A 21,255-nucleotide genomic window follows, 5' to 3' on the forward strand; every position below is an offset into this window, starting at 1 on the left:
CATACTGTGACATAGGATGCTGAATGAACTGCCTGTCGAGATCAAACTAGAACTACTAAAGTCACATTTGCAATTGGCTTTCTTGAACACAGAATGGTACCGTCTGAGCAACCGCTTTTATAAGGAGCACTGCTTGAAATTGAAGCCAAAAGCTTACTGGATCCGACTACAAAACGGTGTATGTCGTTATATTGAGACTTTGGATAAAGAAAGAGGGGCTGCTCGAAGGATCAATGCGAGAAATAGTTTGAGCTACGGAGATGAACTGAGCAACATTCCCTTTATGTCAGATTCTTGGCAAATCATTTACAGCGTTTTGTTCCGAAATCCCAGGTTCTTTGCCATGGAATGCGAAAGTCGTGAGATGAACTTATCGCATGATGTTAAAACGGAGTATTACTGTCCAATGGAGTTGGAGAGTGGTAGAAAGTATCCATGCAACCTGTGGTGCAAAAAGGTAACGGATGGCGGGTTTTTCGGCTCCATAAGGGTGGCCATTTACGGGCAGCCGGACTGTACAGACCCATTACTGTTGCGAGATCTACCATTGGTTCTTAATGACTGGTGTAAAGTTCCTGGAATGTATTGTCTGTACGGTGGTGACTTTGAAATACCAAAATCCGCTACTTCTCTACAAGTGGTGCATATGGGGGTTTCCATCACTAACGCAACTAATGTCGTTTTGGAGGCAGTAGATACCACGCCTTTTCAAAACGCAAAAAGCTGGCTTTTGTTTAGTACGCGTGAGATGGAAATCTTCAATCCGACCGAAAAGCTTTTGAGTGCTGAGAGGATGCACTGGGATGAGAAATTTGTGAATATAAACAACACCGCATCTACCAAAGAAGCTGAGTTCAACTTTGTCTACCGCTTTCCGAAAGATTCAGGGTCGCACAACGACTTGAAAAGTGTTTGGTTTCCGCGTTTAAGAGATTGTTCTATGATAGACACTTAGTCCGATCCTGAGACGAAGCAAAGCGGCGTGGTAAACCCTAGTCTTTCACCCCGTGTTGCGATCAACAGAGAAACCAGACCTTGTAGCTTTTGCGGAATCGCTAGTGGCAGCTGTCACCCAATCTACAACTCATGTACGCACAACAAATCATGCATATGGAGACCAGTACCAAGCACACAATAGCCATTATCAAAATGACACAATTACCGATGAAAACTGTTAAAATCTAAACGTATGTACTAGTAAAAAAACGCCTTAGGCGATAAATCCCATTAACGAAAGAACCATAATAGAGAGGTTGGGTAGAAGGATAACTTAGCCAGTTGAAAATCGAGTTAATGATCTCATTGTAATAACACACGCGAGGTCAGGAAAGCAGTGTGACTATTTGTACAAATCACACGCTCATAAACTTCCTTCTCGCCAAAAAGAAAAAATCTCACTCCAGAAAATAGGAAATGAGATGGGTATCACGTAACAAATATGCGCGTGGGTGTTTTATGCCCTTCGAACTTGTTCTATCTTGAACAGTTTAGTAAAAGACGAAGTTGGCTGAACCAGAAGTAACTGTGACAGTACACCCGTCAGAACCAGATCCCGTGTATTGACCGTTTTCGTACGAACATTGGCCATTGACAGAGGAGCCATCAGTGGCTTCGATCTTGACGTTGAAGTTTGGAGGAGTCTTGTTGTTTGGGTTAGGAATGATGGACAAGTATGTGTTACCGTTAGTGTGACCGGCACCCAAGACAACAGGTGCCCAGTTACCAACACCAGAGCCATCAGTACCCCAAACACAACCGTCTTCTTGGCTGACGCCGGCGTTGTTGACGTAGTATTGAGAAGAAGTCTTCTTGCCACCCCAGGTGTAGTAGGAGTCTTCATCGACAACCGAGACGGGCTGCTGGGAGTTGGCGCCAACCACGGTTGGAATGACCATGTTTTCGGAACCAGGGTAGTCGGTACGACACATAGCAATCTGGGAGTCCTTGTTGTTGACAGCGTTAGCGCTTCCAGTTCCTTGTTCACACAAGTTGTTGGAGTTCTGGTTGGAACGGTATAGGTAGCCGTTACGACATTCAAGACCACCGACAGATCTGCCGTCAGAAGGCTGGTTGGATGGCCACTGGGTCTTGGACATACCAGGCTCGCAAGCGTACGAGCAGAAGAAGCCGTCCTGACAAGTTTGAGAGGTGCTACCGTCCTGGGCCATAACAGAGGCCCATCCTCCTAGACCGACCCAAGAAAGCTCAACAACACCGTTTCCGGAGGGGAAATCGGAGCACTTTATGGTACCGTCTTGGAACGAGCCGGAAGACGAGGAGCCAGAGGAAGAAGAAGAAGAAGAAGAAGGAGCAGAAGAAGAGGATGAGGAAGGAGCAGCAGAAGAGGAAGGAGCGGCAGCGGAGCTGGTGGCAGCGCCGGAACCACTGCTGATAGGGTTACCGTTGCTGTCGACGTACTGGACCACGGTGACAGCGTCACGACGATCGTGGTGGTGAACAGCAGCAGCAGGAGCTGCAATTGCGAGTGGTGCTGCTAGAAGCGAAGCAGAAATGATTGCGAGATGAGCCAACATTATGCGGTGTGTGGATGTGGGGATGAGTGACTAAAAGTGTATTTTTGGTCACGTGTAAACTTTTTTTTTTGGGTGTTTCGATGAGATGATTTGACGTACGGAATGATCAATCAATCAATCGAAATATACCTTGGGTATGTGGGTTTGGTGTGTGTTTCGAGCGCCAAAAGGAGTGTGGTAGTTTGTTTAGTAGATTAAACAAACTTAGGTCGAAAACGAAAACGAAAACGAAAACGAAAGCGGAAAATGAAGGTAACGGTAAGATAACCTGGCGTAAAAGCTTTAAGTGAATGTGGGAGTTTTGGAGAGTTTGCGACTAGCGTGGATAAGCTGTGTTTAGTCTGCGAATCTGAAAAACGGGGTTTTTGTGTGATGTGGTGTCTTTAGGTCCTTAAGAACTTTCTTCAAACCGTACCAACAGAACAGAACTGTCCAAACTTCTCCACACCGTCTCATACTGTTTTCTTTTATACTCGCGAGGATCCGATTTTTCACCAAAAAGCCCGATTGGGACATACAGGGCCTGGACTCGGTTGCACGGTGTGGCAGATCGATCCGGCGTTGCCGGATCGGGAAACATGATTGGAGCGGGTAACCGTGGCGTTGCCCCATTGGGCAAGCGACGCGCGGCGTCGTCACACCAACGCGCGAAAACGACGCAGAACGCTCGAGGATTTCTTTTTTGCCCAGTCTCGGCATGCGAGACGAAATGAAAAAGAAAAAGAATAAGAAGAAGGCGAAGGAAGTGTGCATGACACAATGGGTGTTAGAAGCTAGCGGAGAAGTTAGCGGAGAAGCTAGTGGAGAAGATTAGTGGGAAGGCCAGTGAGAGGCTCGAAGAGCGTCATACGCGGGTGTGCCGTACGCTTGATCTTTTCCGGATCGGTAGCCGGTGCTCGGTTTGGGTGAGATGGAAGGCAAGGCCTGGACTTTTAGTAGAGATTTCCATGTGTCACCATGTAGCAAGAGTGAGGCTACGGACTTAGAGGCTGAGGCAGAGTGAGGCAGAGTGAGGCAGAGTGAGGCAGAGTGAGGCAGAGTAAGGCAGAGTGTAGCAAAGAGAGACAAACCACAGCAAAGCAAACCACATAGTGCAGTGAACTCTCCATTACGGCTTCAAATGTGCATCAAACAGCTGTTTGTGTTTCCTAGTTGTAGCGTGGTAGTTTTGCCTCATCGGGCTATTTTCTCTGAAACGTCAAACACACCACCACCACCATCATCACGCTGTTAGTGGTGTTTCGCATATCTGCTCTGTGGCCAGGTCTGTGCCGTGTGAGGTGCGGAAATTGAATATCTGCTTAGATTTCATTTCTTTTTGGAAAAGGTCACCTGATTTGGGATGGCAGTGGCGAAACGCCGCTGTGGACGCCGTTCGAGGACGAGTAGACACGGTAGGAGTAATGGACCTGGTAATAGACCAGAGATTAAGAGTCCTTGTTGTAGACTGGTGGATCGATCATTTTATACGTAGTGGTGTCTGGCCCTGAGCGTCCGAAATCGTGTTGTACGCGGACCATATCCAGACTCGTAAGCATATCAAACGAGCGGATTAGTTATCACGGGTAGACACAACATACCACTATGATGGGCATCGCGCAGATGCTCGCTAAGAACATCGGTCACATAGCCTTGAGAATAGGCTTCACCACCCTATTTAGTAGGAACTTGAATTTGATTTGATAATTTGTGGTTGATATGTAATGGATCACGTGCCGCTCACGCTTTGGATTACGCATTCAAATCCCCTTGCTTCTGATCCAGGACAAACGCTGTCGTCTTTGTTATTAATATATATAATCGATCTGGTACCGCTAACCCATTGCACCTCCCCTTGCTTTCTGATCCGAAAAAGAGACGCCCTGCCCTCCTCGTCAGAATTCGACATCTTTCCCATTAAAATCGTCTTCCACCCCCAATAACCTATCATCCGGCGGCAGATTACTGTACACCTCAACCTGGGATACTAATCTTCTTTCGGTGTGTTTGACGATAGACTTTCCAGTGTTCACCGAGAAAAAGTTCAGACTTCATCTTAGCCAGTTTCTTCTGCCGACTAGAAATTCTTGTTTTTTCGCAAACCTCTCCCCAATGGTTGAAGCATCGTTTTCTTTCAGCTACTCATAAGTAGCTTCATCCCCTTTATGGTGGTACAATCTGCGTTTTGATTCGAGTGCATGTCTCCTCTTCAAACAAGCCACGAAGCTTTCTGGTTTGATATTCCACGCTACAGCACCCGACTGCCTGCTAATTACCTTCGGACACAAGTAAAGAGGTGGTATTTCACCTTTTTGCAAGATATAGCTCCATTTTACCGCTGGAGTTGAATAATGCTGCTAACCGTCATTCAACACGGACACTCGCGATTCTACTCCTACTCGTCCCCAGTCCGTGCTCATCCTTTAGTCAACACCGCAAAGTCAGCTTTTTAATCTGGAAATGTAAACGGTTCACGCATCCCGAAGTGTCTTTTCTTCCTCTTATGTCTTTCCACCACTGTTTCGATTGTTTTGAACAGCATTACCTTGAACAATGGGTCAAACAATATTGCAATGCACAAGAATCTCGAAAAGGCTCCAAAAGCGCTGTGATACTTAGATAGATGAATCTAGGTATTGAATCGAGTAGTTTTTGATTCATTCAAACCCTTCGAAAAAACATTATGCTTGCCTGTTCTTGAAAACTGACACAACTCGCAGACCTGGAGCTTACCGTTCTTGTTTTGTCCTGAACTTCACCCTTTGTCAAGCCGGATTGGAAATATTACTATAAACATCAGCTTGATGCAAAGTTGGCACTGTGAAATAGCACACACCGCTTTTCTCACGAGCTCCAAGAACTTTCAATGCTCCAATATTGACGGAATCGACTGCCACATGACTATTAGTTGGCACTATGAAGGCGTTGAACGTGCAAATAGTGTCCGTTAGCGCACTGGACCGACAGAATTACCTCGTGAGGAAACATTGAACAAGTTACTCAATGCAGTGCCAAGTTCACATCCTAAACTAGGGAATGTGGTTGACTATTGCCTACAAGGACGCTAATTATTAGCGTGCTCACGTTTTGTTAGACGGAAGCTAAAACAGTTAAATGCGGCTTTTCAAAGGCGGAGCTGGCTGAACGATGCATAACAAGTTATTGCAAATAATTTCCAAGACTTTCAAAGACACCTTCAGTATCGAAGATGAGCTGCACGTTTCTGGACATGAGACACCAGAAGTTGAACCATTAATTTCTGACCACTGCTAACAGCAACAGCTGGAAACCCTGAAGCCTTGGTAGAGTGAAAAAATACTCAAAAACCCATCAAGGAAAAGTGCTACGATTTTGGACCATCGGCTCAAAAACCAAAGCCGGTTTCCACCCAGCCATCTTTCATCTCTCTCAGCTATAAGGGCCACAATCATCCTATATGGGATGTGTCTTTTTCTCCGCTTGGACGTTATTTCGCAACCGCCTCTCATGACCAAACGGCCAGACTTTGGTCATGCGACCACATATACCCGCTGAGAACATTTGCTGGCCACTCCATCGCACGACACGAAATCCTCGACTGCTTATGTCGAAAATTGTTTTTCACCAGCAATAGAGTTTTGGAGAACAGGTTTAGCTTTTGAGGTATGATGGTGCTGAGAATTTCGAGTATTGCTCAGATAATGACTTGCATTCATCTTGCACTACAAGCAGTGATCACAGCACATCAATGGTGGGGCATCGGCTCGGCGAGGAAAATGAGGTTGGATCCAACTTTTAATCGAGACGAATGAGAAAACACGTCATGGGATCTGAATATCAGCGTCTAGCGGTTTTTGTTGCCATCGATACCCGTAGGCTTGAGGCTATAGTTGCGTATGCAGTGGTCGCCTTCAGTCTTGTTTCCAGCTCATCGCACAATTTATGGCATCTGGTATCACATTGCGACGCACTGCCAATCCTGTGACGGCAGTGAAACAGCAGTGAAACAAGAGAGAGAATAAGTATAAACTGTGCGATGGTCAGACGCTTCTTACATCAGATTCATGATCTTGTAAACCATTGTTAAATCCATTCTCTTCTCCGACTGTCTAGCACCGAGCATAACGTAATGGTTCTCTTTTTCTCATTAACATTAAGTTGGCTACTTCTCAGTTTGACAGCAGCGTATAATCGCACTCTGCAAGCAGAGTACGATGCGTTTGTGTCACAATTTATGAACTGTTCAAGCGCGCTTGATTTCAACATCGATATCTATCTAGACGAGTACGGCTTGGTTCATGTCAACCCGCATGTGAACTCCCTGGAACGGGATGAAATGACTTTTCTAGTCGGGTGCCAAGAGGTAAATCCTACGATCGTCGTCGCAATACACGACAGTTACGAATACTCACCGTCGCACGATGATTACTGCAACCGAGGGTTTGTAGGCTTTGCTGAACTGGGGATATATCCAGACTTCCAAAGGTATGAAGATGATGATGATGATGACGACGTCATATGGGACGAAAAAGATTGTGGGGAGTCCGACCGTGCAGACTACTACTTCTTACAAAATCGCTACGATCTTGGTCTTGGTGGGAAGATCTGAACGTACACTGCCCGGGAAAGTCGTTTCAGGTAGTTCCAGTGGATGCCACGATTTTTTTTTCGTGACAAATACCAGTCTCTTGACTTAATGCAACGTTCAATTTCCACCACGCAGCATCATTATTATCCTGTAGTTCCCTTGTTGCTCGACCATATCACTCAACTTAGTGGTGTCACGTAACCCACAGAGCAAAGCATCTCATCTCGCTCATGCCACCGCTATCCTACGAGCTAAGTAGATCGACTAGAAGACGAACGAGTGTTTGGAGTCTTATTATATTCAGTTCAAAAAGGCAGCGAGATCCCTTGGTTAGCTCTATTCCCAATTTTTAGTTCGCAACTGGTGCACTCAAAAACGTCTTTATCCATTGATCCCTCCTCTTTCTTGTAAACCTCTGTTAAGCTGGCAACATAAGCGGTATTTCACGACACTATATCAAGACCAGAACTTAATTCAACTAGTGGAATGCATAAGAAAACACTAATTTGCACCAGAGTCATTGAAACCCGCTAAGTACCATTATAAGCAGTGATCCAGAATATGCGCAAGCCATCCGATGAATCTTAGATTCAATGTTTCTCATCTTGAGTGGATCCCTCAAGGGTTTGCTCGTGATACTGTCAATCTGGTATACCCACGTTTTTCAAACTCCATTCACATGTATTTCCTATCCGCGATAGTTTAGTGGCTAGAATTCGGGCTTGTCGCGCCCGGGACCGGGGTTCAATTCCCCGTCGCGGAGTAATTTTTTTATTTTTCGTGGCTCATTCTACTGGCAACAGCATTCAAACATATACCAATATAAATTCTTGTCGCTTGACTACTCAGGGTTCACTCAAACCGAACCTGTCAAACAAAAGCTGGCAAAATACGGTGTCACACCGTATACTAACCAAATGGCTAATGCTTCCACTATCGTCTGCATTGGAATAGTAGTGGGCGTGGTGTCTTCAGCGACACAGTCGCTTGGTTTGACGCTTCAAAGAAAGGCCAGCGTTACACACGTTGCACTCGTCGCAAATGAAGAACGACCTGGCCGATCACTGTATAGGAACACTACGTGGCAACTGGGACTCGGACTGTTTTTGCTGGCCAACATTGTCGGGAGTACGGTGCAGATTGCCACGTTACCATTGATCGTGTTGGCCCCGCTGCAAAGTTGTGGCCTTTTGTTCAACTCACTGGCAGCGCGATACGTGCTCAAAGAGCATTCTTCGTGGCGCACACCTTTGGCAACGCTTCTGATCGTCGCAGGCGGCATGGTCATTGGCGTAGTGGGAGTTTCGTCCTCGTCCTCGCACTCTATAACCCATTCTCTCGCAGAACTGTGGAAATTGGCCCAGGCCTCGCTTTTCAGACGCTGGTTCGTCAGCACCAATGCACTGGTGGGCGTGGTACTGGCGCTCACCTGGTACAATTCACAGGCGCTCCCCACGTTTGTCAAGGGCATCAGTTACGGCTGTTGTAGCGGCATATGGTCCGCACATTCGTTGCTCATGGCTAAATCTGTTTCGGACGTAGTGACCCACGCTGTGATGCACGGCTCAGCAGATCTCTTCAACTCGTCATTCTGGATTCTGGTAGCTGTTTTCGTCTCGCTATCACTAACACAGCTATTTCTTCTCAATACCGGTCTGCGACACCTTTCGACGTCCATCCTATACCCATTGGTCTTTTGCATCTACAACCTTGTCAACATCTTCAACGGGATAGTGTTTTTCAACGACCAAGAACAATCTTTGTCAAAAATCTTGGGTGTGGTACTCACAGGAGTAGTTAGTCTAATATGCGGGGTGGTGCTTTTGTCAAGAGACCAGTTCATAATCTCGCAGGGCGAGAGCTTCAAAAACCTACAAGATTCACAACACCGTACGAGCATGCTATCCTACACTAGTCTCAGACCCAAGAGCGTTGATCTGGCGGCTCTACAGGCTCCCACATCCTCTAACACGGAAACCTCAGACCCTTTCTACGTCTCCCTCCCGCAGACACCAAAGAGAGACAAATACAACTCAATGTCCTCTTCAAAACGAAACAGTCGAAGGGTACTTTCTTTCGAACAGGAAGGCATTCTCAGCCAAATGGTCTAGTATTTTGTAGTTATTCTCGATGCCACTTTCAAGGCATTATTTTTATAAAAACAAAGAGCCTACGCAAATTATATGGCCACGTAATTTAACACTATACACCTCAGTCGCTGCCTAGATCGTTCAAGCTATCAGCCGGGCTCGACCCACGATCAAAGGAGAGCATATTCACCTCAACTTGCCAATCACGTTACAAACACCGTTTCTAATGAGTTGTGAATTTTGACGCGTTCTTAGTTAAAAAACACGTAAACTTCATTCACCAATAAGCAGTCTGGCATCGTTTCACGGTCAAGAACCAACGAACCTTTCCTTACTCCTGAATTCGGTATAGATCATGTCAATCGTTTCATTGTTAGGGATCAATGTGCTCAATAACCCAGCCAAGTTTGCTGACCCTTACGAATTTGAGATCACCTTTGAGTGTTTAGAGCCCTTGAAAAAGGATTTGGAGTGGAAACTCACGTATGTCGGGTCGTCTCGTAGTTTGGACCACGACCAAGAGCTTGATTCCATTTTGGTAGGCCCTGTGCCGGTTGGTGTAAACAAATTTCAGTTTACTGCCGATCCACCATCACCAGAGCTCATCCCAGCAAGTGAATTGGTAAGTGTAACGGTGATTCTTCTGAGTTGCTCGTATGACGGCCGAGAATTTGTCCGTGTTGGATACTACGTGAACAATGAATACGACAATGAAGAGCTCAGAGAGAATCCACCCGCTAAGGTTCAGGTTAACCAGGTAGTTAGAAACATCCTCGCTGAAAAACCAAGAGTAACGAGATTCAATATTATATGGGACAATGAACAGGGCGAGGAGTATCCTCCAGAGCAGCCTGAAATGGAAGCAGAAGATGTAGACGACGAGGAAGTGGAGGAAGAAGAAGAGGGAGAAGGAGAAGAGGACGAGGACGAGGAGGACGATATAGAGGTAGAAGAAGAAGCAGAACAGGACGATGACACCAATACTGCCAAAAAAGCTAAGGACAGCAACAAAGACGCAACACAATCTGAAGTCGAAGACCCAGAAGGACCAGAAAGTAAAAAACGCAAGCTGAAAGACTCAGATGAAGCAGAGGCTGAAGAAATCGATCTGGAGAACGATGAAGACGATGAAGAAATCGATTTGGTCGACGAAGAAGAGGTGGACGATGACGAAGATGGTAGGGAGGAAGAGGCAGATAAAGAACCCACTGTGGAAACGGTTCCCACCCCACAGGATACTACAACTGCAAGTGCTTCAGAGCCGGAACCCTGAGCGATACAACGCAGAAAGAGAATACAGTCGAGCTATTCTTTCAATTTCAATTTTATTGAGTTTTCTCCCATAAGCTATTTATCGCCTGGAAAATTCTGGTGACCTTGATCAAGTTCTGCGACTTTGCTTCGTCATTTGATCTTTGAGCCTTATCGGGATGCCAAGCAATTCTCTCCTGTTTCAAAAGCTCTCGTAATACCTGTTCCTGGTGAACAGCGCACTTTTCAAGAAAACGACTAATCCTAGATTCTTCGATGCTCTCAATCTTGACATCATCCAAAAAAGGCGCTCCCTCAACTGGTATTCTTAACTTAGCGCTGTCACGATTCATGTACAAAGAGATGTCCAAGGTCTTACCAGATTGAGACTTTTGATCAAAGCTGATGTCTCTCGATAGATCCTCCTCAGAGCAGGCTTGACTTTGTGTGGATGATGATGGTTCTGTTGATCTAATGAATGTTGCGTAATCGGTTCTGCTGCCTACGAACCTATATCCGTCTACGGGAGTCCCATACTCAAATGTTAAATCCTGTCCGCCTTTTTTTGGGGATTTGATTCTCGGCAGCCCTTCAGAAGGGTCCGAGAGACACTCATGGGGCTCGTCCAATGCATATGTTTCACGAGTTGATGTTTTGTCAATCACTTCTTCCGGTCTACCCATACGCTGCTCCTTCTCTAAAACCTCGAAGTCATAATTATATCGAGCTTTTACCGGCAGAACTAGCTTGGGTGATTCTAGATTATCTCTATCCTGTGTCGGATAAATCAATTGACCATGTTCTTTGAAACTAGAAACCTCTAGCTTTTCGTTCCTTTGAACTTTTTTCCGCGCTAGCGTAGGCCTCACGTATGAATAGTCACGTTCGTTATCAGAGTCGCTGTCGGAAAGAAAGTCGGCAGACAAGCTCATCTAAGATCTATCCTAGGAGATGCCATCAATTCTTAAACTGGGTCAATCTTGAATAAACCTGTCGTTTCGGAACTCTTGAAAGTGAAGGAGAGTCGGAGGTTCTAGTTCTCAGGTACGCTCGGTATATTCCAGGTCTAAAAAGAGCTCAAATATATACTAATCTCTGTTCGAAGTTACCTTTTTTCTAATGCTCATCGCCCAATATTTTTCTCAATAGAGTTTGTAAACACTACTTTACTTTCTAGTAAACTACAACTAACTTTATCTATCCCCAGAAGACAAACTTCAACAGTTGAAGCCGTGAAAGGGCATCTTTCTGTTAATTGCAACTCTTCCGTGGTATTATAAACCTCTCAAGTATTCAAAAGACTTCTTCACCAGTGTCAAAAGTTACCATCAAGGTTGTGTTGCTAGTTAGTTCCGTTGATCAAGCTATCAACAGTTTTCGCGGAAACCAGCAAAACTGCTCGATAGTATATACACTTCTTGGTTTGATCTATGAGGTATTCTAACACAAAATGTCTGGTTTATCTGTGAGATCGGACAACCCTGCCCATCCGATGAGAAAGAGGGAACTACAAACTCTCCCGCGAAATTTGGCAACGAGTAATCTTTTGAGAGAAGATTCAGATGACGAAAATATGTTTGGTCCACCACAACTGAGTAATTTTGGATCTGCATTGGTGTGTGAAAAGGAAAATATCGGTCCAGGACGCCAGATTTTTAAGCATCGACTGCAAGCTGAAAGTGCTCTAGTTCACAAGAAAAACAACGACACTCTAGGATCCTACTTCAACGCACCTGGATCTCACACCACAACATACTTTGAGGGCCATTCAGATTCCACAATGCTTGGAAGCTTCAAAGACAACCAACAAAGCATGACTACTTTTAACCCTCCTCAAACTCGGACTGATTCCGGGAAAACCTATACTTTTAACGACGCAAGCCCAAGTTCATCTAAGCTTAAAAATCTACAACAAACTCTCAAAGATGAACTATCGACTAGAGGCACTAGAAGAAGAAACAGAAGATTCATTTCCTCTCGCTTGAGCCTTCTGGGACCTGCAAAGCGTGCATCTTCCTCTAACACTACACCAGATAGAAGCGCTATAGGTGATGATTCCTATAGCTTTCAGCCGTTACTTACAAACAGTCCGGCGAAAGTTGAAAACAGAAGCGCTTATAGCGTTTTTCATGATTCTGAACAATCTGTGCTTCCACCTACGAATGGTAACAAGGATACCAGCGCAACATATGAAAACATTGAATTTGGAGAACTAAATCCATATCAATATCTCAAGAAACACAATTTACCTACAACAGAACTCCCAAACATATCTAGGGCATATTTCGAGCGCCAAAAGGGCCAGAACCGAAGTGTCGCACTTAGGAAAAACAGTCTAACCAAAGACGCCATACAAAGTCGTCTGGCTTCGGCTTCAGCTTCAGCTTCGCTTTCTAACTCTCCGTTCTTGAGACAAAACGAACCTATAAAACGAGAGCATTCACTGACGAAAAGGGAGCCACGAAGGAAAGTTAGTGGAGGACCAGCTAATAACATATCTAAAGCTCTGTCATCACCTGCATTAGATGCTGCAACTACTCGAAAAGCTTTCGATGATGCAAACGACGAAATCAGTCGAGAGGGAAAGTATGGAATAATCAAGACACCCAACAACAGCAATAGCCACTATCCGAAACGAGAAGTTCTTTCTAACATTGACATCAACAGCAGCAGCACTAAGCAGCCTTTACTAAAGAAACTCAAACATGCAAATGGCCGTATGGAGGATCTGCAGGCCACCACAAACAAGGAGCACATCGTATCTGTTGAACGACCTGAAGAGATCGATTTGCCTCGTAATTTCCCAAATACAGATGCGAAGAAGCACGTTGAAATTGTGGAGCCAGCAACCTCTACGAACCATGTTTCTCTCAAGCCGTCGACTGCAGGTTCAGAGCAGCTACAGAGGAAAAGGCCAACCGTATGTATTAATGGGACAGAATACGAAAAATTGGAGTTGCTAGGAAGAGGTGGTACATCAAAAGTTTACAAAGTCAGAAACTCGGCAAATAACAAGGTGTACGCTTTGAAGAGAGTTTCGTTTGATGAGTTTGATGACGCCAGTCTTGATGGATTCAGGGGAGAAATAGAATTGATGAAAAAACTTGAAACAAAACCACGCGTGGTCCGACTTATAGACCATGAAATGAATTCTGGTGTTTTACACGTTGTCATGGAGTGTGGCGATCATGATTTATCGCAAATATTGGCGCAACGGTCTGACATGCACTTGGATGTTGAATTCGTCAGATACCACTCTCAAGAAATGCTGAAATGCGTGAAGGTGGTCCACGAGGCTGGAATTGTACATTCAGATTTAAAGCCGGCAAACTTTGTGTTTGTAAAGGGCATTCTCAAGATAATCGATTTTGGCATTGCAAACGCAGTTCCTGAGCATACTGTGAACATATACCGAGAGACACAATTTGGGACACCTAATTACATGGCCCCGGAAACCCTAGTGGCCATGAATTTTACCTCAGATCAGTCCTCGGAACAAAATAAGTGGAAGGTGGGCAAGCCTTCGGACATCTGGTCCTGCGGCTGTATAATCTACCAAATGATATATGGAAGGCCGCCCTACGGTGGATTTCAAGGGCAAAATAGACTGTTGGCCATCATGAATCCTAAGATTAAAATAGTGTACCCTGAAAAGACCCCCAGCGGTGACATAGTACCAAAGACTGCAATTGATACCATGAAGGCATGTTTGGAAAGAAGCCCCAGTGAAAGATGGACAGTTGATGAGGTATTAGGAGGTCCATTTGTAAATCCGGTCGCCGTTACGCATTTTTTCATTCGTGATCTGATCAAAAACTCTGTTAAGTACGGTTTTAATCAGAGGGAACTATCCACAGATAGAATAGAGGAACTAGCAGACGACGTTTGGCGCAGATTAGGTGATTTCAGGCTTTAATGACAGAATCAGACGTAGCTTTTTGTTTAGCGGTTGTATTATATTTAAAAGGAATAATTTTTTGGGTAACAAGACAACTTACAAGATTTCATGTGAAGCACAGGGGGCATTGTCTTTGCATTACATACCGTATTGACGAAAATGAGTGTAACTCTGGTAACAGATGTAACGTGTCTATCTTGGACCGAATTTTGACATGGCAGCGGGGCCCATTTCTTGCCACTCTTGTTTCGTTAACCACATGTGATCTTTATCGGCCATGATGTTCGCGAGAACTGCACCACCGATGAACACCATATGCTTTCTTCTGGGAGGATCTTCTATTCTCACTTTGAACTTTTCTAACCTGGATGGGTCGTTGCGGAGAACTCTTGTGAACCAGAGTTGTTTTAGTTCTTTTTCTAACCTTGATGGTAATCCCGGGTACATACTTGAACCCCCCGAAAGAACTATGGCTCTGTAGAGTGCGCTTCTGATGTCGACGTCAGCAGCTTGGATTGTGTTGAACAACATTTCTCCGACACCAGGCTGCTCTACATCAACCAAATTTGGTTGAAATAAACATTCAGGTGCCTCGAATCTTTCAGACCCTACTTTTATGACCCTTCCATCAGGTAATTCGTAATTTTCGACCAACGTTGTTGTTTCTCTGGCCAGCTTAGTATCTAGATCCAGATCGTATGACACATAACTTAATTTTTCTTTGATTTGACGGACTGTCTCAAAATCAGCACTTCTGTTGAATGCGTAACCTCTGCGAGAAAGAAGATCTATCAAATGTCTCGTAACGTCTCGTCCGGCCACATCTAGTCTTCTAGTTAGATGATTGAGGACCACCGATTCGTACACTGGCACAATGTGCGTGACACCGTCACCGGAATCAACAACCACACCGGATGATAGGCCTTGGGCATAAAGGGCAAGCACAGCCTGAATTGCCACGTAGACGCCTCCAAAATCGTACTTTTCAAACATTACCTCACACATTTGTTCCCTATTTTTGACAGGGTTCATGGGTGGCTCCGTAAGCAGTACTTTGCCTCCCGATAACGAAGGAAGCTTCATTTGGTCGTAAAATGCGTAATCCCAAAGAAGTTCCATGTCGGCCCAATTTTTTATTATCCCGTTCTCCATCGGGTATGATATTTGCAAGTATGAACGGACTGCACTGGCTTCGTCACCAATCATAACATCCTTTAAAGGTGTGCTTACATTCGCACGCTCTTCAGCCCTCAAAATCGGTCTTCCTACAATTGAAGGAAATGTATAGTCGGGGAAATTTTCCCCGGCTCGACCAATTTTGACGAAACCTGTACCTTGATCCAGAACTACACGTATCGAATTGATGTCAGTACACATTGTTCCAAAAACTCTTCAAAATTGGCCATTTTTTAGGAAATGAACCGTTCAAAGCTGTAACACAGCGACATTAAAGTAAATTTAACATACCAATTGGACTTCTTGGATCCATAGCGGATGAATGACGATCTGTTTGTTGATATTAACGTTATGATCCTTCACTTCACTGAACTCGATGCCCCTTTTCGATATTTTTGAGAATTCAAAAATTCGTACGTACATAGTGATATTGGAAATTAAGATTCAGTTCTCGAAATAATGACAGCGTCAGCGGTGTATATATAATGCTGAAGTAGTAGAATTTGAGGATTTCATTCTAGTATATATACAGGTTCTTAACTAGGTTACTTTGGTGTTTGATTTGAGCTCAATTGCCCAATCACTTTTCATATGTAAACTCCCTATGACCATCATTTGTGCTTTTGACAGTGAACGAATTGTGGCCCTTGTCTTGTAGTATGAATTGACGCGTAGAGAGGGTACGATAGGGAAGAATGGTGGTCACCATGGGACATTGCTTGTCTGTATGCGCGAGCTCTTTCAAGAATTCAGGAGATCCCACCATTTGTGCCAAACTGTGGTCTTGGAATGCGATGGCCACGCTAGCGAGTTGTTTCGGATTTTGATTTGAGGATTTCAGTAGTAGTGGAAACTTGATAATCATCACAAGTGTGCCCTCGACGATCTGACCACGAGTTTGTGGAAAGTCAAAATCGATCTCCAAGTCGTAGTTGTTGTCTACCCACCTGGACACGTCATTTCCCAAGAAATACTCCCGCACTCCTAACTCGTTTTTTTCGAATGCATCTAAAACCCTTGCATTCAGGTAACTGAAAAGATCTTGAGCTTCCTGCCGCGAACGGCTCATATCTAATTGACTGGTTTTCATTTCATTTACAAGCCCGCCAAAAATGCCGGCTGGGAATTTTTCTTTTTCTAACATTGATGTAAGCATTTTGGATTGGAGCCCCATTATTGTGCTATATTTCACTTTTTTGGTAGACGATTCCAGGCTGCGACGTAATACCCCAAGGATCGCTCTAGTCTTGCGTTTTTTGATTTGAAAGGTTATCAGAGCAGCGATTATCAATGGGAACAAAAACGTGAAAATAAAGGGAAGTACAAGAACTAGCACACACACGGCACCGACGAAGATGAACGGCGTGAAGGGCGAGGGGCTTCTGAACTCTCTGAAGCCTTGACCATAACGTCTACGGGATCCCCCACGAAGCCTTAATTGGATATCGTTTCGCCAGAAGGGACTAGCTTTCACTCTAGACCCGGTAGAGAGCGACCTTTTGAAAATCAATTCCTTGACTGCCAGGGCATTTTGACCCGAGGTTTTTGAACTTTTTAACCACAGCCCTTGAAGTGGAGTAACATAGCGGAGAATCGACCCACGACCCAAAGGACTTAGAGCTCCTGAAAACTTAGAGACCCTAACTTGTCTGATAGGCCCAACACGTAAGCCCAGCTGCTGAAGTAACATGATAATTTTACAGGGTTTAGCATGCTAATAGCCTCGATCCAGATCTTTGGCTTATTTAGGCTCAATCTAGATTCAAAGGAATACCGTCTGCTGTGATGTTCAGGTAACGCTGTGTCGTTCTGCTTCGCGAAGTCATAATGAGTACTCAATGTGACTTAGTCTAGTATCGTACCTCGTATGCACCCGACCTAGAGATGTACCTGATCCATTTTACCAAGTTGTAGTTTTTGTCTTTCTGCAAAATATCGAAAAATCGTACGACCAGGCCCGAGTTACTGAACATCAAGACCTCGAAAGTTAGCGAAATTGAAGGTTTGGACCATTTGTCGAGCTTCATTTGATAACCCTTTGCGGGAATCGCGGTTGCAGAAATGCTATTTTCTGTCAAACCTAAATATTTGCCAAATTGCCAAATGATAGCGCTTTCTGCAGCCACGAATTTGCATTTACCGTTAGAAGTTGAGAAATTGCAGTCCACTGTTTCGGGTGGGACCGGTATGCGCAACTGTACGTCTTTAGCGGAGAGCTTTCCAGGGAAAAGCGACTTGATGGTGATTCGGTATTCCACAGAACCTGATCTGGAAACCGTCACGATAGGAGTGATTTTAAAGGGCAAGTTGAGGTTTTCTCTGACGTGATATCTCATGAGCTCAAAAGTACCATCAGGAGGTACAAAGTTGATAGTGCGGTCGGTCTGGAACTTATCCAGTTGCACACACTGGTGGAATTTGCAGTCCTCCAGCATTACACTTCCGGCCGCAGCTTTGGGAATTGCCTTTTTATTTACCACCTCCGGTGATCCATCGTAGAAAGGAGATGTAACAGACAGGGCATCGTTTAGCCCAAACCGACAAACAGGCATGCCACTCAGATGGGTAGTTGTCTCCACTGTACCGTCAACGTACGACTTTAGAATGGATCCGTCTTTTGACACGAGGATACTGATGTTCTCTTTGACATTCAGAAAAACCTCATTTTTCTTATACTTTATGCCACTGACTCTCCAAGGAACCTTAGAATGCTGCTCCTGAATTGAATCCTGGGAAAAGAGGCTGCTAGATCTTTTTTTCAGTAGTCGCGAACGCGGTATGAAACCTGCGCCGTTCGCTATGCTTTCTGTAAAACTGTTGAAAGCGTCAGCCGGAATCGCAGGTTTCACAGACATTTGCGATGCTACGTTGTTGAACTCGGTGTCCATTGGTACGCCTTCCTCGAGAAGCACGTCCAAGAGCTCGAAACAAGTCATGAACTCTTCTTTCATATCTTTTTCTGAATCTAAATTGTAAGCCTGTAACAGAGCGCTGAGCTTATGCAGAAATTCCCATATTGCCGCACTATCGGCATTAGATCGGCTCACGGATACTATCCATAGGTTTCCGGCTGATTTGATGTGATGGAAAGTGGTTGATCCAAGTGTCAAGACTGGAGATCGAACATCAAGATTGTTAATAACCTGAATCCTGAAGATCTCAGCCATGGACTTTTGCGTGGGCTTCACATTTTTGGAGATGAGTAACTCACCCCGTAGAGAATAAATGAAGAGAGCGCTGATCATTGATGCGTATCAATTGAGGGTTTTAGGATGTTGACAGCGCTGGAGATGACCAATGCTTTAATTATAGCGTATTATATGTCAGTTTCGTATGGATGTACACAGTTTTCGCCAAGGAACAAAGCGTGAACTTCAAACAACCAAAAGGACCGTATCCTTGTATCTCTAAATTTGGGGCTAGACTTCCCTCTGCTTAATTTGTCCCAGACATGCCTATCATTTTCGATAAGGGTTGTTGAATATTTTTCTAATGTTCTATAAGGCCTAAAAGCGAACTCACTTGTTTTAAGAGTGTATTTGAGCTAGTATATCAAATAGAGATATCCAACGCAGCATTTTGAAGTATTTCGAATTAATCTTGAACCATGTTCGACTGCTAGTTCCCACTCGACCAAGGAAAAAACTCCGGTCAGAATTCAAGTTTCGCACATATGGGCTGAAAACGTGAACTACGCAAAGTTGTTCCCTCGAGCATGTCCATACTCGATTTCGCATATAACATTTACAGTTTTGAAAGGACTTCAGGCCTAATAGCCTTATTTGTAGTCGATGACAACGTTATAATGGAATGCACCAATTAATAAAGAATCATCAAAAGCACATTACTGGGTTCTGAAAGTACTGAGCATCAAAAAGGAATGAAGCAGATAAGCAATAGCAATTCGATTGGCAGATGAAGGTTCCCGCTACCAGGTACGTACCTTATTGACAGGTCTGGAAACCGTCGTGAAGGTGTCACGATTTTCATCGAGAGAGTAACGAAAAATATGGACGACAAACACCGAAAAATAAGGAAAACAAGGACATTACTATAACTTGGTAAAACTCAACCCTCTGGTCTGATATCTTCTGGGCCTAGCTTTGCAAGGAATAGTCAAATCTGCTCATTCGCATCTAGCCTCATTGTTCAATATCACTCTGTACTTATCTGTCGTTTTACTGATATTCTATCTCAATCGTCCTCTCTTCATCTTCAAGTAACGATAAGATCGATTCAAGATGATAATGTGAAGCACTCACTGTACATATCCTTCCTTCTCTAATGAATAACATCGTTGTTTTCGGAGGCTCTTCTCACCCCTCTTTGGTCGACAAGATCTGTGGAAACTTGGGGGTCAAGCCCTCACAGGTCAAGCTGGGAAAATTTTCGAATGGGGAAACGAGCATCAGTATTGGCGAATCTGTACGTGAAAAGGACGTTTATGTCATTCAAAGCGGCTGTGGACATGTCAACGATAATTTCATTGAGCTGCTGATCTTGTTGAATGCTTGCAAAACCGCTTCAGCATCCCGCGTAACTGCAGTGATGCCCTACTTCTGCTACTCTCGTCAACCCGATATTCCTTATACCGCAAAGGGGGCACCTTTGATTTCTAAACCCAAGGAAAGCTACACGTTTGAAAGCGTACCAGGGACTCCTGTGTCGTCCATGACATCGACCCAAGCACCCACTGGACCCTCTCACGATGCCTTAAACGCAGGCAATGACACCGAAAACAAGAAACATGACGGGCCAACAAATCTCCACCAACCTAAGCCTGTGCGTTTTGCAGGCGATGGGGCAATTCACAAATCTCCATCACAGTCCCGCATACCCATGGTTCCAGAACGCAAAGAAAACAGTTCTGAGCTAGGTTCTCTCTTTAATGCCAACAACGCGGGGTACAAACTTTGGGTTGCCCAGGCAGGTACCTTGGTGGCTAATTTATTGACTACTGCTGGTGCAGACCACGTTATCACCATGGATCTTCATGACTCTCAATTCCAGGGTTTTTTCGACATCCCTGTCGATAACCTGTACTGTAAACCCATTGCCCACAGCTACATCCAGTACAACATTCCAGAGTACAAAGAAGCCGTTCTTGTGTCTCCGGATGCTGGCGGTGCCAAACGTGCAGCGTCTCTCGCAGATGCTCTCGGAATATCTTTCGCTCTGATACACAAAGAGAAGAGATCTCAGCTGCCAAAGGGTCCTCCAGATGCTTCATTAACGTCAGGTGGTGGTGCAGCGATCTCGGGTAAGCCCCTTATCGCGTCGATGTCATCTTTGGCATTAAACTCTCAAGAAATGAAAACTTCGGGATCCAACTCTAGATATGTCCAAACCACAATGCTTGTTGGTGATGTCCGGAACAAGACCTGTATTTTAGTTGATGACTTGGTGGACACGTCCTACACGATCACCCGCGCTGCCAAACTACTCAAGGATCAAGGTGCAACGAAGGTTTACGCTTTGATAACTCATGGTGTATTTTCGGGTGACGCTCTCAACAGGGTCTCTCTCAGCGCAATTGACAAGATCGTGGTTACAAACTCAGTGCCACAGCACAAAACGGTTAAATTTTTGGGCAAAGATAGAGTGCATGTCCTTGATGTTTCGCAAATTTTCGGCGAATCTATCAGAAGGATTCATAATGGTGAATCAATCAGTATGCTTTTCGAACTCGGATGGTGAAAAGATTTCGATCTAGATGTCATACCGCTGTAGTCTCTTCGCCCTAGAGGAAGATTTCCTTAT

General features: G+C 44.7%; 10 protein-coding genes and 1 non-coding gene across 11 annotated transcripts; 6 read left to right on the plus strand and 5 right to left on the minus strand.

The window, feature by feature from the left end:
• Nucleotides 1-16: 16 nt before the first annotated feature.
• UCC1 (LALA0S12e00606g1_1) lies at nt 17-955 on the plus strand (the record flags this gene model as incomplete). Its single annotated transcript, XM_022774154.1, has 1 exon — nt 17-955. The coding sequence occupies one exon, from the start codon at nt 17-19 to the stop codon at nt 953-955; it is 939 nt and encodes a 312-aa protein (XP_022630721.1).
• A 532-nt stretch (nt 956-1,487) lies between these two features.
• Nucleotides 1,488-2,534, minus strand: UTH1 (LALA0S12e00628g1_1; the record flags this gene model as incomplete). The annotated part of the gene is made up of 1 exon (XM_022774166.1): nt 1,488-2,534. The coding sequence occupies one exon, from the start codon at nt 2,532-2,534 to the stop codon at nt 1,488-1,490; it is 1,047 nt and encodes a 348-aa protein (XP_022630722.1).
• A 5,237-nt stretch (nt 2,535-7,771) lies between these two features.
• Nucleotides 7,772-7,843, plus strand: LALA0_S12e00650r. The gene has a single exon. It is a non-coding gene; the product is annotated as a tRNA-Asp (tRNA).
• Nucleotides 7,844-7,997: 154 nt separating this feature from the next.
• Nucleotides 7,998-9,191, plus strand: LALA0_S12e00672g (LALA0S12e00672g1_1; the record flags this gene model as incomplete). Its single annotated transcript, XM_022774177.1, has 1 exon — nt 7,998-9,191. The coding sequence occupies one exon, from the start codon at nt 7,998-8,000 to the stop codon at nt 9,189-9,191; it is 1,194 nt and encodes a 397-aa protein (XP_022630723.1).
• A 334-nt stretch (nt 9,192-9,525) lies between these two features.
• ASF1 (LALA0S12e00694g1_1) lies at nt 9,526-10,443 on the plus strand (the record flags this gene model as incomplete). The annotated part of the gene is made up of 1 exon (XM_022774188.1): nt 9,526-10,443. One exon carries the CDS (start codon nt 9,526-9,528, stop codon nt 10,441-10,443), a length of 918 nt encoding a protein of 305 aa, XP_022630724.1.
• Nucleotides 10,444-10,495: 52 nt separating this feature from the next.
• On the minus strand, nt 10,496-11,353 carry LALA0_S12e00716g (LALA0S12e00716g1_1; the record flags this gene model as incomplete). The annotated part of the gene is made up of 1 exon (XM_022774199.1): nt 10,496-11,353. The coding sequence occupies one exon, from the start codon at nt 11,351-11,353 to the stop codon at nt 10,496-10,498; it is 858 nt and encodes a 285-aa protein (XP_022630725.1).
• Nucleotides 11,354-11,871: 518 nt separating this feature from the next.
• MPS1 (LALA0S12e00738g1_1) lies at nt 11,872-14,337 on the plus strand (the record flags this gene model as incomplete). The annotated part of the gene is made up of 1 exon (XM_022774210.1): nt 11,872-14,337. The coding sequence occupies one exon, from the start codon at nt 11,872-11,874 to the stop codon at nt 14,335-14,337; it is 2,466 nt and encodes an 821-aa protein (XP_022630726.1).
• A 174-nt stretch (nt 14,338-14,511) lies between these two features.
• On the minus strand, nt 14,512-15,808 carry ARP2 (LALA0S12e00760g1_1; the record flags this gene model as incomplete). The annotated part of the gene is made up of 2 exons (XM_022774221.1): nt 14,512-15,665; nt 15,787-15,808. 2 exons carry the CDS (start codon nt 15,806-15,808, stop codon nt 14,512-14,514), a joined length of 1,176 nt encoding a protein of 391 aa, XP_022630727.1.
• A 267-nt stretch (nt 15,809-16,075) lies between these two features.
• On the minus strand, nt 16,076-17,185 carry MRX9 (LALA0S12e00782g1_1; the record flags this gene model as incomplete). The annotated part of the gene is made up of 1 exon (XM_022774232.1): nt 16,076-17,185. One exon carries the CDS (start codon nt 17,183-17,185, stop codon nt 16,076-16,078), a length of 1,110 nt encoding a protein of 369 aa, XP_022630728.1.
• Nucleotides 17,186-17,345: 160 nt separating this feature from the next.
• APM4 (LALA0S12e00804g1_1) lies at nt 17,346-18,740 on the minus strand (the record flags this gene model as incomplete). The annotated part of the gene is made up of 1 exon (XM_022774243.1): nt 17,346-18,740. The coding sequence occupies one exon, from the start codon at nt 18,738-18,740 to the stop codon at nt 17,346-17,348; it is 1,395 nt and encodes a 464-aa protein (XP_022630729.1).
• Nucleotides 18,741-19,779: 1,039 nt separating this feature from the next.
• On the plus strand, nt 19,780-21,192 carry PRS5 (LALA0S12e00826g1_1; the record flags this gene model as incomplete). The annotated part of the gene is made up of 1 exon (XM_022774254.1): nt 19,780-21,192. The coding sequence occupies one exon, from the start codon at nt 19,780-19,782 to the stop codon at nt 21,190-21,192; it is 1,413 nt and encodes a 470-aa protein (XP_022630730.1).
• Between the last annotated feature and the right edge of the window lie 63 nt (nt 21,193-21,255).

The sequence above is a fragment of the Lachancea lanzarotensis genome, scaffold LALA0S12 (assembly GCF_000938715.1).
Source record: "Lachancea lanzarotensis genome assembly LALA0, scaffold LALA0S12, whole genome shotgun sequence".
Taxonomy (NCBI): Eukaryota; Fungi; Ascomycota; class Saccharomycetes; order Saccharomycetales; family Saccharomycetaceae; genus Lachancea; species Lachancea lanzarotensis.